At 36.5% G+C, this 20,482-nt stretch overlaps 1 protein-coding gene across 1 annotated transcript in view; it reads right to left on the reverse strand.

Annotated features, from left to right (window-relative positions):
- Positions 1–20,482, reverse strand: part of dapk1 (death-associated protein kinase 1) — a 68,194-nt gene that overhangs the window by 3,932 nt on the left and 43,780 nt on the right. The window contains exons 13-25 of the mRNA XM_082169987.1: positions 17,489–17,587; positions 17,017–17,115; positions 16,094–16,192; positions 14,202–14,399; positions 13,876–14,073; positions 11,665–11,763; positions 6,261–6,338; positions 4,337–4,553; positions 3,323–3,508; positions 2,793–2,990; positions 1,743–1,881; positions 1,392–1,512; positions 590–778 (exon numbers count right to left, since the gene is read on the reverse strand). Coding sequence (XP_082026113.1) covers positions 590–778; positions 1,392–1,512; positions 1,743–1,881; positions 2,793–2,990; positions 3,323–3,508; positions 4,337–4,553; positions 6,261–6,338; positions 11,665–11,763; positions 13,876–14,073; positions 14,202–14,399; positions 16,094–16,192; positions 17,017–17,115; positions 17,489–17,587 — 1,920 coding nt within the window. The remainder of the gene's footprint in view (positions 1–589; positions 779–1,391; positions 1,513–1,742; positions 1,882–2,792; positions 2,991–3,322; positions 3,509–4,336; positions 4,554–6,260; positions 6,339–11,664; positions 11,764–13,875; positions 14,074–14,201; positions 14,400–16,093; positions 16,193–17,016; positions 17,116–17,488; positions 17,588–20,482) is intronic.

The following is a 20,482-nucleotide window of genomic DNA, read 5'->3' on the forward strand; positions in this document are numbered from 1 at the left end:
GTGAATTATTCTTTGAAGAGATATGACATAACAGATTTTAAAGGGACACAATGGATCTGAAGTCCAATAAACAGAGCATCTTATGTAAGTAAATGTTAATAAAGCTGAATCACAGCTTGGCATTTTAGCCCATCAACATAAAACATTCCCTAAAATGTGTTTAAGTGTTGCTGCTGAAAACACAAATGACTAATATTGATGAGAATGACTCATTCACCTGCCCTCTCTATCGGTGAAGCTGATGTTGTAATGGTTGTGGGTGGTCAATAGACTGACAAAGCCCTTATTCAGTTGCTGACGCCCACCAACTCATTTGGACCCACATAAAAACATGTTTGTAGATGTTCTGTATTGTAGACTTTGGTGGTTTGAATGTGGCATTAATAGCGGGGGCGTGTGCGATAGTATAGCAGAATGCATGAAAATAATAATTTTAATTAATGATACAGTGCAACCACCTAAAACACACTTTATACCTACAGCAATATACCCATTATTCAAACATATTTAATCATCTGCTCATCATCACACACACACACACACACACACACACACACACACACACACACACACACACACACACACACACCTCTCCTATGCTGTGAAGTTGTGAAGCCAGTTCCCGCAGATCCTCTTCGCTGGCTAGAGGGTTGATTTGTTCTTGCACATCCACAACAAACTGTTGCCATGACATCAGCTGGTTTGGCCCATTCAGTTTCCGCCAGGAAGGCAGAGTGGACAACAGCTTCTCTGACAGCTGAGTCATCGGCCTGCAGGTCTGTCAAAACGAGAGAGATAGAAAAGCAATTTTTACATTTCTGAATGTATTTGTCAAAGGGGTTGTCAAGTTGGTTCAGAGTGGTTCTTAACATGTTCATGTTCCTATGCAGTTGCTAGGGTGTTTTGAGTGGTTGCTCGGTAGTTACTTTCTAGCCCAAGACAAACGAGTGGGTCTTTAATATTCTCACCTCGAAATATTGTACAAATATAAGTTTAAAGAGTATTTTCCCCACTAACCGAAAATAGGAGCAATAGTAGGAACCACCACTGATAAATGAACGCCAGGCTTCCTCAACACTTCAAACATATTGTACTAAATATTTCATAAATAAATACTGTACTAAATACTTCTTGAAATAGTTTTAATTTCTTTATAATATACTACACTGTACACAAAGATCCATTCCAGACACAATATAATGGCAGATGAGAAAGAAATGGTAACAGGTACGTGTAGGAGTGAGAGAAAGATAGAGATGTAGGAGGAAGGATCTGAGTGTCAGTGTTTGATATTGTGTGTTTCTGAGAGAAAACTGTGGTGGTTATTTGACATGGTAAAGAGAAGTGAGCCTCATTATTGAGATATCCAAAAGAGTGGAGAACGATCTTACAGAGATGATGGTGTTGCGGAGCTCTAACAGAAGGTTTCTCAGCAGCTTCATGTCTTTGGAGTTGGACGCTCCTGCATCCATGATGAAGAGCTTCTCAGCAATCTGCAGATCATTCCCAAACCTGATAAAAAATAATCAGTATAATACTCAATTTAATAGAAACAAAGCACATTCAAGGCTGAGTAGATCTACTCAATTGATCATTTTGACTTATAATGATGTTTTATCTACCAAATCACTATAATCAGTAGGATTTAATCCATGCTCCATAGAGTAAAAGGATCACTCTGCCAAATATCGTCCTTGTAGGTCTCATAGATCCAAACCGACAGTTTATATTGATTTAATCACCTGTTTCTGACTTCCCTAAGTAGAGATCTCTCCTTGTCATAGCTGAACTCTCCCCCAAACGATCGGGGCAGATTCACAATGTCACCATGTGTGGCCACCAGCACCACACGCAGTGGATTCCTGATCTTCCCTCCAAAGGCTGCGGACACAACAGAGCACCAGTCTTATGATCTGTTCTGAACATCTTTAACCTCAATGCATCATTTTAACTCATAATTCCATAGACCATAGACAAAGAACTGAATTCCTAGATTTAGACTGATGCACTGACTCTGATGAAGTCTCTTTTCGGCATTATCCATAACACAAAGGAAGTGCCTGCTACAGTACTTACACAAATTCCTCAACCATCACTACAGTGCAAGCAAAGGCAAGTCAGGCTGAAATTATCAGAGAGAGTTTGAGAGGGACAAGAATGAGAAAACTACAAACAGCATCAACAGAAGCCATCAAGCTCATAGGGATTACCTTGTTAGTTTAGTACAAATAATAATATTTTAAAAATGAATGTGTTAAAAAAGTAACTATTGGAGAATTGGTTCAAACCAACTAAAGCAACATTAACAAGTTGCTTTTAACTTGACAGAGCATTTAAAAAAAATATGGTGCACATGGTGTGAAAAACAGCAAGACATTATGCAACGGCTAAAACATCCATCAAGCGGTTTTTGTAGCTTCCTATTATCACAAATGTTATTCAACTTATTATGGAAATGCGAATTTCAACAGTATGGGTGGGCAGAGACAGATGAATAAAACTGAGCCTTAACAAATATGTTACGGTGTAATAGCATGACTTCCATGAAAAACATCAAGCCTATTAGTCATATAAAGTCTATAAGTCTATAAAAACTACTAAGGTAACTAAGTTACTAACCAAGTATACAATATTAATTTTAATCCAGATTTTTTTCTAGAACTTTTTCCTAAGACCTCTTAATCAGAGACTTCTAAGCTTCAGCTGTTCTCTGTAATTATTGTTATGGAATCCCTCTAAAAATGAGGAGTAAAAAAATCCATTCATTGCAGACTGTAGTCCCGCACACATACCGATGTTGTCCTCTGGCAGAGTGAGAGCCTTTAGGCAGTTGAGCCAGAATGTGACCTGGTTGAGTTGAGTCTCATAAGGCTCCTCCAGACTGAATAAGACCAGATGAATCGCTGTGGCGTCATTTGCAGCGAAGTAGTCATATGAGCAGTAGTAGACAGGATTACCAGAGAACTCCCATATACAGAATTCTCCAACACCTGAAAACACACATACACCAATAAAATATAATACAATTCATAAAATTAAAAATATAAGAATCACATGACACTGAAGACTGGAGTAAATGGCAGCTGAAAATTCAATCACAGGAATAAATTACATAGTAAAATATGTTAAAATAGAAAAAAAAATAGCTTTAAAAATATATATATTTCACAATTTTTACTGTATTTTTAATCATAAAATACAGCCTTGGTGAGCATAAGAGACATCTTTCAAAAACATTAAAGAATATTCAGTTTATTATATAACTGCATAATCTAAGAGATTTAAAAGAGTTAAAAAACATAAAAAAAAACTTGACTTTCACCATTGACATTGGTGTTCTGGATGTCGATGGCTTTGGTGGCGGTGTCGTCAGCCGTGGAGAGAGCGTTATGAACAGGACTGAAGACCTCCAACACTCCTTTAGTCAAACTGGGCTCAAACATCATACTGCGGCTACGCACACTTACATTCTCACAGCCTGGGTACAGGTTAGAGATGCTGACAGACACTACAGGCACACAACACACACACAGGGAAGCAAAGAGATAGGAAGACTGTAAACTACATTGAATTTTATGAGACTCTTTTGAATTTATAACAAGAAATACAATACGTATATATTTGTAACCGAAGGATAAAATTGGCCTATTATTTGAGGGTTTATATATTTTTTTAATTTGAATAATTTCATGACCTGTGGAAACCCACCACAAGGGGGAGCTCTTTGCTAAAGTCCTTATTCCAGCTTTCCCAGTGTTGACAGGAAAATAAATATAGTAAAAAAACATACCGAAGCTTTTTAAGGAGAACAAATTATCTTCATAGTAAGGGAAATGTTGCTTAGTTGGTTAAAGATATGGGCTGGTAATGGAAAAATATTGTATGTTTAACCCCCACAATGGATGATCCATTATCACCACATACTGTATACAATATTTAAAAAGTACAAAAAAAAATCCTGACAAAACCACAGAAGTGGCAAAGAGCCATTTTTAGTTTGGAGAAATAACCCTACACGAGAAATAACACGAGAGTCAGATGACTCAAAACTCTTTTATACCCTACAAATGTGTTAGTCGCACTGCGCTGCACACGTCTCGCACAATCAACGCCTTCCACTGAACTTTGGTTCTTTCTAAAAACTTTTCTCACAGAAACCCTGAGACACCTTCCTCAGTTTGGCTGCGGCATGAAATTGACGTGATTCTGCCTTCCATGGATAGCGCTATGTGACGTGTGTGTGTTAATTTGGGAATGAGTGAGGGAAATGAACAAAGTTGCAAAGCTTAATTTTTTAGCTTTTCAATAAATACAGAAGGAAGACACATCACCCTACCTGAAGGTTTGGAGGTGACCGGTGAGGCTGGGTGTCGTACAGGGTTGGTCAGTCTGGTCCTTCTCCTCCTGAAGAAACTCCGCAAGATGCCACACCTCAAAGACTCCACCAGAGTGCTCTTCCCTGCTCCCGAGTGGCCGAACAGCTTGAGTTTGATGCGAGGTTGAAGGGTCTGCGTAGGCCGCAGCTGCTGGATGTAAACACTCTTATGGTTGTCCTGTAAGACCAGGCAAAAAGGGCATGTAAATGAACACAATCCAATGGCAATACAACATGACATATGGACCAATGGCATAATGGTAATGTGACTGAGAATGTGCAGTGCATCCTAATGAGTGTAATTTATAGGCTCTTAATAGCTAGTATTCTGGGTCTGCCAGCTGAGCATAATCCACATTTTGTAGCAAATAGCAAGATGCCGAATGCCATATATTAAATCATGTAAGTGGCAGTCAAATAAACGACGTTCAAAATCTAAAGTCAAGTTTGTGTCTAATAGATAAACCACACATCTGAGTAGTAGATCAAATCCAAGCGATTGCAGCATTAAAATGACTGAGATAAAAAAATAAAAAAATAAACTGATGTAGACTGAAGTTCAAATTAGAAGCGACTGAAATATCTTAACATATGGAAAACCATTTCTTTTTAGTCACCTTGAAAATGTTTTCACCACAGTAAAGGACTATGCAAGAGCTTCAAAATGCCATCTGGGATTTTGTTGGGATTAATTGGCAGATCTGGCGCTATGTGTCACATTGATGGGAGGGGCTGCAAGCTTCAGCTATGATATTATTGTACCATCAAATTGACATGGTATTTTAAGGTTCTTTAAAGAATACCAATGAACATGCCCAACAAATCATAGTAAGAACATGACACTATAGTGTGTATTTTTCCCATTCACTTCCCTCTCTTTGTTAAAGAGTTATGAACCAAATCAACCAGCAATGAGGTGAATCACAATAAAAAATGTTTTGATGAGAATCAAAGTAATTGAAAATCAGACAAAGACAAAAGGTACAAGACTGTGAAATTATAAATGCATACATATATACCTCAACAATATATTTTTACTGTAAAAAACTGTAAAAAGTTTATTGCAAAATATCCATACGACTCTATTTTGTCATTTTTTGCAGGGCTTCATAGGATTGGGCAGGCGCTAAAGAGTTCTTTTGGCACTATTTGTTTGACACGATTCTCTGATTGGTGGAGTTTTTCACCAGGAATTCCACTGTTAAACACGATTATTCAAAAATAAGCTGAAATAATGCAGACTGATGGCTACAGCAAAAGCATATGTAGCTCACGTTTTTTTTTTTATTATCATTACAAATTAATTCCAATAATAGAGAATATGAATGGTACTTTTACTTCTGGAACCTGACTGTTGCATGTCTTTTTGGTACCTTTTTGTTAGTCATTATGGTTCAGAGCTGGCCACTGAACATTTAAACATTAATTATCTTCAAAATGCAGTATTAAAAAAAAAAAACTGCTGCATGGCATCATGTAATAATCATAGCCAATATGAGCATATTTTGTGGTGTAATACACAACTATATGGAGATGGATTTTGGGCCAATGAGATTTCAATTGCTTTGCAATTATAAAAACTATAAAAACGAATAATAGCCCAACTACTTATAATTGATATATTTCAATATGATCTTTCAGCGGATCAATGGGTTAAAAATGATATGTTATGCAAGCCAAACATTTATTTTTAAAATAACAAAATCAGTTCTTCTGCATACATTTTAGGGGAATGAAAGCCATTATTGAGAGCAAAACTGACATCCTTTGTAGGTGTCATAAAAAAAGGCAACAAGGATCTCATAAGCCTTAACAAAGCATTCATGTAATGCAAATGAATGTCTCTTGAGTCTTAGTGAGATGAATAATAAACAAAGACTCACACCTTTTTCAGCTTGGCCAACAGCACTGCTACATGCTCCTGCTGCTCAGCAGTCGCGAGATCCTCCGCTGTCTTTCCATCCTGCAAGAGACAATGACAGTGATGGATAAACTGCAGCGACAGAACATTACAGGCAATACGGGCCCGTCAGCGTCCAGTGACACAGATGAATGAGTAAAGCTAGATAAATAAAAGTCCATCAGCCTTTTATCTGCTCAGTATTACCAGACCACTGCACTCATAAAGCTCTGATAGATAGAGAGATATAGAGAACGAGAGAGTCAGTTTGCTGGGTATGGGTGTAAAAGAGAAAGTGAGAAGCTAACAAGGGAAAGTGAGAAAGAAAGAAAGAAGAGAGAATATCACCTAACAGCTTAACAGCGTGACTCACAGTATGCTACAAAAACTGCTTGAGACAAACAGCAGGTACGGTGTTGATTATAGCTGAAATGAATGAAAGGTGTAATGCTGCCTCCAGCTCACATAAGATGATCGTATATTTGAGATGAGTGCAGATGAAAGACACCACAAAACTGTAATAAAAAATGATTAAGTCAGCACCAGGGTGGCGTCCTGGCACTCAGCCATTCACTCTACAACACTCATTTGCAACAGTTTCATGGAATTGCTTGTTCTTTCCGTTCCACCTGACTGCTGCACTCATTGAAGAAGAGTTGTGATTCGGTGGGTAATATTTTTCTGAACAGCTCCCAACTCTTCACACACCCCCTCTCACTTCTGCTGCTATCTGTCTGTCCGCCCATGGAAACAGTCTCTTCACCTGCTAGAAGCCATAGTAGCACCATGCAGTTCAGGAGAAGTTCATTACATCTGAGAACAATGTGCATCAATATAAAACAATTTCTTTAAGATTTGAACTTGAGATATATAATAAACACTTCAGTTCAAAAGTTTGGGTTTGGTAAGATTTATTTTATTTTTTTATCACCAAGGCTGCATTTATTTAATCAAACACAGTAAAAACAGTAATATTGTGAAATATTATAACACTTTTAACTGTTTTCTATTTTAATTAAATATATACATACAGTCTTCAGCATCACATGATCCTTCAGAAATCACTCTAATATGCTGATTTGGTGATATGATGATCATCAATGTTGAAAACAACTGATTAAAATTTTTGTGGAAACTGTAATATATATACACATACACAGATAGTCTCTTATATTAGGCTACCATTCAAATGTTTGGGGTCTGTAAGTTTGGTATATAAAGTATTTATATACCAAACTTAAAGACCCCGATAATTATAATGGTAGTATAAGGGTTTATCGGTGTTCTTTGCCTGTTTTGGTGGGTTCTCACTAGTTTAGTTCAGTTTTCTGTGTTTTCAGTTATTTTCCTTGGTTATTCATTGTCTGATTATTGTTTGCACCAGATTTTTATTTGGCTAATTAGTGTATTTAAGCCCTGTGTTTATTTCTGTTCTTTGTCAGTTCTCGTCGTGTGTACAGCGGTTGTCCCGTTTCTGGTGTATTTTGAGTTCTCCTAAATAAATATACACTGCTGTAAATAGATCCATTCTCTCACCTTTATTGTAATTGTATGTGCCAGGTAGTGTATACAGTATATATTATTCAAACCCCAGTATTAACCATCAAATTAAAAATCCTGATAAATTGGAAAGACTGGAAGCTTTGTATTATATTTGACACTAATGGGCTAAACCCCATGTGTCATTTATATCTAGAGACCCCCCTGGAAAATGGTACTCATTTAAGTCGGTTAACGAGGACCAACCAATCTACATTTCTAATAATTTTACGTGGCAGCAATGGAATGATAAAATACATAATGAAAGCATCAATTACACACCTAATGCACTTCCTTTGCTATTAATTTTTTCACAAGCACTAAAAAGCTTTCTGTCTTTGTGTGGAAGTGAAAGAGAGAGAGAGAGACTATTTCATTACAACCAAATTGACGCACATAAGAACTTCCCAGGAGGTTTTGACGGAAGCACATGTGTGATTGTGAAATCAGCATCAGGAGAGGGGTTGTGGATGGATGGGGTAATGACTATCAGTAAGAGAGAGCTTGCTCGAGGAAGTATATTCCACAGAAAGGTCATATGTAAAAATGGCATAAAACATACAAACTCAACGACAGCATAAAAAAAATAAAAACCTGAGGCAACTCTGCAATGCTACACATCTGAAAAAAAAGAAAGAAATCTGTTTACCCTAAACCCACCAGAGTCACAGCCCTTGACCAAAACCATTAATGATTTAACAGCTCCGGATACACGTACACAATCTCACTCACAGCAACACAAACCCACACATAACACCTGGGACCACAAGCACAAGCAAACCACACAACCAGAAACAGCTGTGTTCCTCCTCAAACCGACGGGGACAAATGAACCAGACTCCCTCTGAAAGAGAGCCCCTGCACACCCCCACACAAACCTGAGCGAAAGAGGATGTGATGAACACAGCAGAGGTGTTAAAGCACAAATGAAAAGGATAGAAATGGGAAAGCTATGCTGCACTGTAATTACTCTTATCTAATGCGCCTTTCCTTCCAATTATACTATGAGATGTGACTACAAATTCTGCCGTACAAAACAGCCCATTTTCTTATTCACAGAATCTTTTTGTGTCTGTCTGTTCGGCTCCAGCTCACACTACGTGCTCCCATGAGGGCGGGCTTGTATTCATTTATTGATTTGTGGTTGTCTCCCAAAAGATAAAAAAATGGCTGGAAATTTCAAGGCGGAATGGAGCGTCCTGACATGAGGGAACCAATTGTAGTGTTTGTTTGACAAATTGAGACCACAGCATGTCATTTTCATATTGGAAAGGGAGACATGAAAAATATATGGTAGTTGCTTGGAAGAGATGAACAAAAACAAATCAAATATTTTCTGAAGAAAATGTGATGCTTGGGCGTTGTGTGTGGGTTTTAGCACGCTGCTATGCAGTTGCTACGGTGTTCTAAAGAGGTGTTTTTGCCTGTTTTATCTTCAACCAGGTGAAAATAATATGTCTGATAAATACAATACAGTTCAAAAGTTTGGGTCAGTAGGATTTTTAAAAAGAATTTAATACTTTTATTCAGCAAAGATGCATTAAATTGATCAAAAGTGACAGTAAATGTATTTATAATGTACAGTACATTGTATATATTTATAAAAAAATATATATTTCAAATAAATGTGAACTTTCTTTTTATCAAATAATCCTGAAAAAAGAAAAATGCAGTAGATTAAGCAGTAGAACAAGTTTTGAACATTGATGATAATCAGAAATGTTTCTTGAGCAGCAAATCAGCATATTAGAATGATTTCTGAAGGATCATGTGACACTGAAGACTGGAGTATTGATGTTGAAAATTCAGCTTTGCAATCAGAGGAATAAATTACATTTTAAAATATATTAAAATTGAAACAAATTATTTTCAATTGTAATATTTCACAATATACTGCTACTTTTTAACTTTATTTTTGATCAAATGTAGTATTGGTGAGCACATGGAAAGAGACCCATTTGAAAAGAAAAAGGTAACTCTATACAATAAGGTCCCATTAGTAAACATTAGTTAATGCATTATATAACATTAACTAACAATGAGCAATACATTTGTCCGACTATTTATTGATCTTTGTAAATGTTAGTTAATAAAAATACAACTGTGTATTGTTAGTTCATGTTAGCTCAGGTCCAATAAATAATAGTAACAGACTTTGGATTTTAATAATGTATTAGTAAACATTGAAATTAACATTAGGATTAATAAATGCTTTTAAAGTATATTTCATTGTTAGGTAATGTAGTAACCTTATTGTAAAATGTTACCAAAAAAAATAATAATAATAATCGTACCCACCCCAAACTTTTGAATGGGACTGTATAGCTTGACAAAAAAAAAAAAAAAAAAGACAGAAGACCACATTAATCTGCAGCTTCTTATATGTGGAATCCATTTTTTCTTTCGTATGCCACTGACAATGAATTATGGATTCTCAAAATTCCCGTGTGCTGTAACATGCATTGTGCATCAGCTGCTATACAATATTAACACTGAGGAGGAGTGTTTGAGATGGTGTTGAGGTAGGGGGTGTGAGCGAGGGGCGTGTGGGTAGGCCGAGGGGAGGGATGTGGGGGGCTATTGATTAGAAACATACATTGTTTAGGATGAGTTGACTGTGGTTTCATTGGGGCATCCTGTCCTTCACCAGTGCTGAAAGTGAAACAATGATTCTCTGCTGGCACAGTCTCATTAAGCTTCAGTATGGAAACTATATTGCACTGGGCTGACAAGCTTACTGGAGAAGGTACACCCCTATATTACAGGAAAAAAATTAACTGCACACATCTCTGAACACTTGATAAAGACAGACAGATATCTCCACAGGAATGCATATTAAGAATCAGTCTGATTAAGAATCAGTCATCCAAGAAGAATGATGATGATGATGATGATGATGATGATGGGGGACACCTACACAATCATATAAGAACACGCAAACCTACAGAAACCGACACACATCCTATAGGAGACGCTCTATTTGAGTCGAGAGACAGTTGATTGAAAGATTAAGGATTAAAGAGAGAATGGTAATCTAGGCTGTCATGAATGATAAATGAACACTTGTTTAAAGAGATGAAGAGCCTGCAATTTGATTAATGTGCTAAGAGGGCAAGACACCAGATCATTAGTGTTCCACCTCAGTCAGACACAAAAAGAAGACAGTAGTCGAACAGAACCCCTTCTAACCCTTTCTATATTCATATATATATATATATATATATATATATATATATATATATATATATATATATATATATATATATAGTGATTTAAAGGCATACACAATACCGTTCAAAAGTTTGGGGTTGGAACAATTTTTTTCCAAAAAATAAAAGAAGTTTCTTATGCTCACCAAGGCTGCATGTGTCAAAAGAAAAAACTGTAATATTGTGAATTATTACAAAAGAAAATAAAAGTTTTCTATTTTAACATAATTTAAAATGTGATTCTCTGTGATGTTAAAGCTGAATTTTAATCAGTCATTACTCCAGTCTTCAGATTCACATGATCCTTCAGAGATCATTCTAATATGCTGATGTTCTGCACAAGAAACATTTCATTATCAATGCTGAAAACAGTTGTGCTGCATAATATTTTTGTGGAAACTGATAGATTTTGATAGATTTTAAATATAAATATTTTGTAACATTATACATGTCTTTACTGTTGCTTTTGATCAATATAATGCATCCTTGCTGAATAAAAGTATTAATTTATTTCGAAAAAACTTACTGACCCCAAAACTTTGACTGGTAGTGTATTTTTAATAAATAATATAAATGTATAATACAGTTACAAATTCCATCTCACTTATTTACACCAAAACCCAGAAGGATGTTGAACTTACATTAGTGATAGCCTCAGTGTTTGCTCCTGTAACACAGAGATGACGCACCACCTCCAGACCCCCGTTACTAGCTGCCAGATGAAGAGGAGTTCTCCCAAACTACAGACAAATAAAAAACAAACATCTCTAAACGCTGTCTTTCTGAGAATGATTCATCACTAACGGCAACTAGAAAACAAAAGGTAAAAATTGTGAACAACATGAATATAAGTGCAAAATGTTGATGACAATTACATGACTGTAATTCTGTTCCGTTTGACTCGTAAAGCCCTCATTTAGAAGGAACTCAAATCTTCTTCCAGCTGTAATGGAAGTGCCATTTAAGAATTTCACACAGAAGTAACAACTTGGCATGTATAATTGGTATGTAGAAAATTTCAAGAAAATTAAGTAGGGTCAGTTGAGGGGACTTGAAAAAGGAGTGGATGATGATTCAAGCGCAATAATTAATACTTGAATACGCTAAAAAGCAAAGACTGGTTCATAGGCTAAAACTAGGGTTTTCTATACATTAGTGCTGTTTGAATGAATTCGCTTACTGGATTACTGGACTGAAAATTCTCTCGGAGTGTAGCGGCTTAAAATCAAAACAGAGAAAACAGAGAAGCGAAATCGGGTTAAAAGGTTAGAATACAAATTTACGCCCACCAAGGTTACAGGTGCTTGCGCCATTGTAGATGCTCTTGACTTCTAAGATCTTCTAATTGTAGACGTAAATTACGTTTGATGCAATTCCGTGTGTAAGTAATTTATTTGGATTACATTATTTTTAAAGATTTTTAATTAATTGCATGCGTTAACGTTGACAGCCCTATATATAATATATAAACTGTATGTATATATGTATATATGTACATATATACATACAGTTAAACCAAAATTTATTCAGACACCTTCAACAACATTTCTCACATTATCACAGTTTATTCTCTATAGTTTATAAAATGGTATAATAAAATATGACAAGAACCCAGAGTTATCAAATCAGTTGATATTTCACTGGTTTTGGCCATCCTTCTGTTAGACTGTCTCACAAATGAACTAGGTTGAATAGCTGTCAGCTGTTAAGTTTAAGTACACAATTAGATAATACCAATTTAGGTCAACCCTTTACCAAGCAATGCTTAATTCTGTTTAGTCTGTGGTGTAAAAAGGTCGCATTAGCAATTAAAGAATAAACAATTAAGCAAAACATGGTCAGGTCAAAGTGTCTGAATACATTTTGGTCCCAAATTTTTATACATTTTACTGGTAGTCCACTGTATGAAGAATTTTGGGTATAATATGTCACAGTTTACTTTATTTTGCTATCCTCACTTACATAAATGAACTATAGAGTCCTGCACACACTATTAAAAAAAATATAAAAAATTATATCTGATGTCTGAATAATTTTTGGTTTTACTGTATATATACAGGGCTTGAAATTAACACCTGCCAAGCTGCCAAATGCAGGTGGATTTCAGTGGTGGCGTGCAACGCAGTCACTCTTACTAGCCCCTGTGGCGGGTTGAATTTTATATAATATACATTTTTCAGTTGTACTCTTTTAAAAAGGCATCTGAAATAATAAGCTAAGTGCAATGTAGTGTTGTCAAAAATATGGATTTTTCGATACATATTGATACTGAAATATCTGAAACTCTTCCGCAGGATACACAATTCTAGCTGCGCGTTCTCGCTCTCTAATCTCTCCGACAGCGAGTTGACGAGTTAACTCACTCGATTCTGGATAAATATTGTTGGTGTTACAGGGCTTGAATTTCGGTGTGGGATTGCACGTATTCAGCATAATTTTACTAATTCCTGCAAATTTTGTGCTCACTTTCAAAGTGCGTGCACATAAAGACAAGTATATTGGCTATATAAAACAGTATAATGGCTCAGAGCGTCAGGTCTTAAAGTGACAGTAACCTAATATACCAGCTGCCAAGTTATGAGATAATTATATATATATATATAATTAAAATAGAAAACAGTAAAAAGTGTTATAATATTTCACAATATTACGGTTTATTACTGTTTATGTTTTATATATATATATATATATATATATATATATTTTTTTTTTTTATTATTATTATTTTTGATTTATTTATAAAAACTATAATAGTATATAAATAATATAAAAATAACACTGGCTAAAACACAATTAGGGGTCGAAAAAGAATATTATACAGAAGCTTTTCTCCCTCCTAGTTTGAAACTCACTTTGTTAGGAATATCCAAATTGGCTTTAGCAGCACAGAGGTGCGTGACCACAGGCAGGTTGCCGTCCTTGCAGGCGATGTGAAGGGGTGTGTTTCCGTGACGATCCTGGTGGTCCACATAGCAGTGATGGCTGAGCAGACACTTCACCACTTCAATTTGACATCTCCTCACCGCCAGATGCAGAGCGATGTGACCGTCCTGAAATATATAGATGCAAACAAACCATGATAAGGATAGTCAATAATTATTTGGACCTTAAATGAACCATAAAACACCCAACCACTGCAGTTGTTAATGGTTAATATTTTGTAAGTGTCTGTGTTCACCTTATCAGCAGAGTCCATGTCTGCCCCATGCTCCAGCAGACACTCCACGATGTCCTTGAAGCCGCGGGCCGAAGCGGTAAGTAACGGGCTCTCACCCTCACGGTTCCGGGCATTGACATCACAGCCAGCCTCGCACAGGGCTCTGGCCACCGCAGAGTAACCGTGCCACGCTGCACAGTGTAGAGGTGTCTCCTGCTCCTGTGGAGGCATGAAAACAGTCTTTGGCATTCAGACTAAGAGCTCATGAATAACCTTGAACACACGGAGCTAACAAAGCAACATTAGTCTGTGTCAAGGCCATTTCACATGACGAATTGCTCTTAATTAGCCTGTAACCCTGGCTGACACCTCCAATGAATGTAACAATTTTAAAAATATACAATACGTCTGCCTCTCGGGATGGCATGTGAATATTGGTTTTCTTCAACAGAGCAGGACATTATAGTAAATGGGTGGGATGAAAAAGTGGGATGGAAGCATAAAATGTTGATAATGGTAAAATCAACCACTTTAAAATGAATCTCTAATACTATTAAATAATTTAGTTGTGCACATTGCTTATCGTTAGTCTAATAATTGAACTCGCACACACATCATCTTAAAACGATTATCTTTATTGCATTTCTCTGAAGTGGTGCTTCAGGCTCGTTAATTTGAGGTACAGCAAGTTTTTTTTTTTTATAGTGACTATTTTTTATTTTGCCTGTCAGTGAATGGAAGCAATATTTCCAAACACACTAGAGACTGCCTATGAAAGTTACTGCTGTGAGCTCATAGTGCTGAACAAATGAAGTGAGCCACGGACATGATTAGTTTTCAGCACTCATGTCACGTCAGCACTTGCGAAACTATTTATTACATTCACATTTGCACATCATCAAAGACGCCTGAGATTAAGCATTTTCTTTTATAAAAGAACATTTTCTTCTATCAAGTGGAACATTATTAGAAATACTTCCAAATGCACTACCGTTCAAAAGTTTGGCATGGGTACGATGTTTCATTGTTTTTTGAAAGAAGTCTCTTATGCTCATCAAGACTGCATTTATTTGATCAAAAATACAGTAAAAGCAGTAATATTGTGAAATATCATTACAATTTCAAAATAAACGGTTTTCTATTTTAACATATTTTAAAATGTGATTTATTCCTGTGATTTTCAGTATCATTACTCCAGTCTTCAGTGTCACAGGATCCTTCAGAAATCATTCTAATATGCTGATTTGATGCTTAAGAAAATGTTCTATTATTATTAATGTTCAAAGACATTGACTTTATCAATGTTGAAAACAGTTGTGCTGCTTAATATTTTTGTGAATTTTTTTTAGCATTATTTGTGATAAATAGGAAGTTCGAAAGAACAGCATTTATTTGAAATAAAAATCTTTCGTAACATTTTAAACATCTTTACAGTAAGTTTTGATAAATTTAATGCATCATTGCTTCTTAAATTTTTTTAAATTGTAGTCTATATTAAAAACTACTTTCTAATTTATTTTCCAAGTAATACAAAAAAGATGCATTAAATTTCTTCATTAAAAAAAGTACATAAAATAGTACTTTTGAAAATCATGTCTCTTTTTTTCTTTTTATTATTCTCCGGTTTTATTTTACAGAGACTGCCTCATGAGGGCAGACATCTTATGACTGATGAAAAAACTGAGATCACATGACCAATCTAACACTACTCGTTCGTATTATCTCTGTAAACACCCTTTTATCGGTCATCTATTAAATCAGATGGCTGTAAATTTCACATTTGTACAATGCTAAATTATTTTTTTTACTTTTGCGTGATGCTACATTCACATGTCATATTAGTCTATAATGGCTTGAGCTGTTCATTGTTCAGATCAGTGTAGAGTGTAGTGTAGTGTGTGTATGACACATACCCGGTCCAGTAGGTCAGGGTTGGCATGGATGCTGCAAAGGTATTGGACTACATCCACGTTACCATAGCGAGCTGCCACATGCAGAGCCGTTTCTCCGGACTAGAACAGAATGTCAAGCATTACTCACATTATGAATTACATGCTGACGTCTGCCCGTAATTCAGTGATGAGCAGGCATTTTATAATTGTGATTACACTTTGATGATCTGAACACAAAAAATGCAATGACCATGTGTATATGTACATCAGGGAAACAATCAAAAGTGCTGAACAAGACGGTAAGACACAGCTATGAACTTCATTAAAGTATTTCCCTGATGCCAAAGAAGGGTCAAAGCGATCGAAAAGCCTGCGTAAGCAGAATGTGACCAGTTTAAGGGAGATCCTTGCGTGCTGAGAATTGCCAAGGCCAGTCCCAAATCAGCTTTGCACCGGATCTGAACGCAGTGCTCCTCCTAGCAAAGGTTTAGGCTGAGGCGGACGTTTTAAGAACCCAATTTACACCCGTAATGAAGCTGCGGACACTCCAAGTGTGATTCTGTATGGCACTCCCGAAAAAACTCAACAACACTTTACCCCGTGATTTCGCTTGACTGAGCGCACTTCACTGACTAGTGAGGCAGGCAACAAACAGTCAACAATTATTTCATACAACGGCCAACCTCGGGCCAGCGGGTAACCATAGCAACTGCAAATTACCAATGGGAAATAGAGGCGTGTGAACTCAGTAGGAAAGGTTTTCTGAAGAAAAGGTGCCGGATGGGGAAAGCCTTTGAAAAATCGCATCTGTCCTCTCCGTGGTGTTGTGATTGTTGAGTGTGTGTGTCTTAGTGTGTGTGTCTTAGTGTGTGTGTGTGTGTGTGTGTGTGTGTGTGTGTGTGTGTGTGTGTGTGCGTGTGTGTGTGAGAGAGAGATTGAAGCACCTTATCTTGGATGTCCAGAGGGCACTTCTTTTCATGCAAGAATCTCAAGGTCCCCACATGGCCATGTCGGGCAGCGTAGTAGATAGCGTTGGCTCCAGTCTGAGGAAAAGAATGGCATGTTGAGCATAATTGTACGTATTTGCAGCCGTTTTACATATTTGGTGTCTATCATGTCCATATTTACCATTGAAACTCTGTTAAAACTACTGATAAAGCATATCTTCAGTACTATTCAATATTTCTGGAGCATTTTGCCTGACATGTATGCTACCTTTCGAAAGTTTGGGGTTGGTGCAACTTATTGATTTTTTTTTTTTTTTTATGAATGAAATTAAAACTTTTATTCAGCAAGGACATTAAAATGATCAAAAGTGAACACCAAATATTTTTAACCCCAAACATTTAAACGCTAGAGTACATTATTAAAAAAAATTATTGTACATGAATTGAATGGGAGAACGAAGTACGACACCTTATCCAAGGCTTGAATATCCGCCCCTTTTTTCATTAGCACATCAATGATCTGGACGTTTCCACAGCCCGCGGCGATCAGGAGTGGAGGGGTTCCGTGCTGAAGTGTGCACAAACAAACACACACACACACACAAACAGGAATCATTGTATAGAATATAACAAAGCACTAATAGCTCCTTCAAGCTTTCGAAAGCAGCTTTAATCAAGCCTATAATTCGGAGTCAGTGTGAACATGGCAATTCAAATTAGCCTGATTCATTTTTCATTGTTCGCACAGCAGTTTTAATTGGCAAAGAGCGATCGCAGTGGTTGGTAAAATATTCTTGCGGGCGCAAGACTGAAATTGTTTCTCTAGACTGGCGATAAACTCCTCTGAATGAATAAATGCATGAGAGTCATGGGAATAGTTCTCACTGTGCATATATAAACACAGCCAGCGCTGGACGGCTCTGAGCAATGCAATTAAAAGCACGCTTGTCTCTTCACATCAGTGAGCAGATTACAGTTTCATCAACCTCGGCCTCATTCCCTCCTTCTACACAAACACACAACCTGTCTCATCAACACACACACACACACACACACACACACACACACACACACACACACACACACACACACACACACACACACACACACACACACACACACACACACACACACACACGTCTGGTTCGCAATCTTTGTGGGGACTCTCCATAGATGTAATGGTTTTTATACTGTACAAACTGTAAATTCTATCCCCTTACACTAACCCTACCCCTAAACTTAATCCTTATGGGGACCTCAATTAAGGAGTCTTACGAGTCCCCATGAGTCAGTGTGCATTCAGGTTGAAGACACAGACACAGACACAGACACACACACACACACACACACACACACACACACACACACACACACACACACACACACACACACACACACACACACACACAGACACACACAAAGACAATCCAACATATACATTCACACTCGTTGAAAAAATAATTTCTTAATCTGAATTTTTGTCTGGTTTTTTGTTTACTTGCGATGCAAAGCAAAATTACACCATTGTTTTTTCTTCTTCATGTTTTCAGCATAAATCTCATTAAATTTAGTTTAATTTAAACGTAAAACACTAATTTACCACTGTGGTAAGACAAATAATCTTATCTCAACTCAAGATAGTCTGCCTGAAAACACATCTTGCTAAAGAGCACTATTATGCCCTTTTACAAAGTCTTGATTTTGTTTTTGTTTTTGGGGTCTACTAGAATAGGTTTTCATGCCCGAATGTTCAAAACATTTTCTACATATTTTATTTTGTTTCAGTACCTCTCTTCCCAGTCTGACAGTAACGCTCTGTTCAGTTCCGGTCTCTTTAGCTATGTTTACATCCACCTATTTTTGTGTTCATTTTTCACATCAAAAACTGCTGGATGGAAACGCCAATATGAGCATAAATTCTAAAAATGTGCTTAAGAAAAACCTATGCGTTCGTTTGAGTCAGGTACTGTACATTTTGTATCTAATAAGAAAATAATCTATGATGGAAACACATTTACTGATTAAATTCCTTGATGCGCATAAAAGAAGGCATGTGAATTTGCGATGGGATGGCATAACTGGACTAACCAGTGGACCGATCTCATTGCACAGCATCTGAAATGCTGTTTTGGTTGTTCTGAAATGCCTGAGCAAGTGGTTCGGGATAAAGTGGTTCGTTATAATTCCCTCCCAGAACTCTCTTGACTGTTCCCAAACAGCAGCATCTGCCTCAGAAAGCAAGATAACACAACATTTATTGTTTACTGCACGCTCTGATATGCAAGTAATTTATATGAAAATGATTATATACAGTGGCTTCTTCTACTTTTCTTAGTGATATTTAGTGCCAGTTTATCAGGGAGAGACACTTTTTAAAAATGTTATGAGATATTCCAATTGTGACCCTGGACCACAAAACCAGTCTTATGGGTAATTTTTTTTTTAATTGAGATGTATACATAATCTGAAAGCTGAATACATAATCTTTCCATTGATGTATGGTTTGTTAGGATAGGACAATATTTGGCCGAGATACAACTATTTGAAAATCTGGAATCTGAGGGTGCAGAAAAAGCGAAATATTGAGGAAATCACCTTTAAAGTTGTCCATTTCTATTGGCGATTGTGCTGCATCCATTCACAAAAATAAATGTTTTATATATTTAAGGTGGGAAATTTACAAAATATCTTCATGGAACATGATCTTTACTTAATATCCTAATGATTTTTGGCATAAAAGAAAAATCTATAATTTTGACCCATACAATGTTTTGTTGGCTATTGCCACAAATATACCCGTGCAACATAAGACTGGTTTTGTGATCCAGGGTCACAATTTTGGATGGAAACATAGCTATTGAAATCCCTCCTTACGAAAAGCACATTGTGCTCTGATTGGTCAGCAGGACTAGAGTTTTGTGAGTTTATAACATAATGTGAGTTTCAACACGCAACTAAACGCAACCCGACCAGGCCTCGCCCATTTATTTTGCGTATGCCTTGTGCAGGAATTTTGTATATTGTTTCACGGAAGAAATCTCCAGACTAATTGAAGCATTTCAGAGAGTTGAGAAACAGTGCTTACTGATATAGAGAATAACTCCCTTTGTTTTTGGACGTTCTGCTTTTCATGCTCAAAAAGCAACATTACACACTAAAGAAAGTTGAAAATGTAAAAAAAAACCATAATGATTATTTATTTAATTCAAATAATTTATTTTTATTAATAAAAGTTCTTAATTTAAAATGTGTCTCAAGAAATTGATCTTGTCATCAGGATGTTTAAATATTTTTACCGGCAAAAAATACTGATTACACATTTTTATTGCAGTGTTCCCTTGCAAATATCTGGAATGATTACCATAATAATGGTAATTAACCCCCAAGCCTCTTTCATTCTATTCAAAATACCCATTGTGCAAAGCACAGCCTCACTCAAATGGGATGAGATATGGTCCATTGA

This window comes from Leuciscus leuciscus (assembly GCF_965113295.1).
Source record: "Leuciscus leuciscus genome assembly, chromosome: 5".
NCBI classification, from domain to species: Eukaryota; Metazoa; Chordata; class Actinopteri; order Cypriniformes; family Leuciscidae; genus Leuciscus; species Leuciscus leuciscus.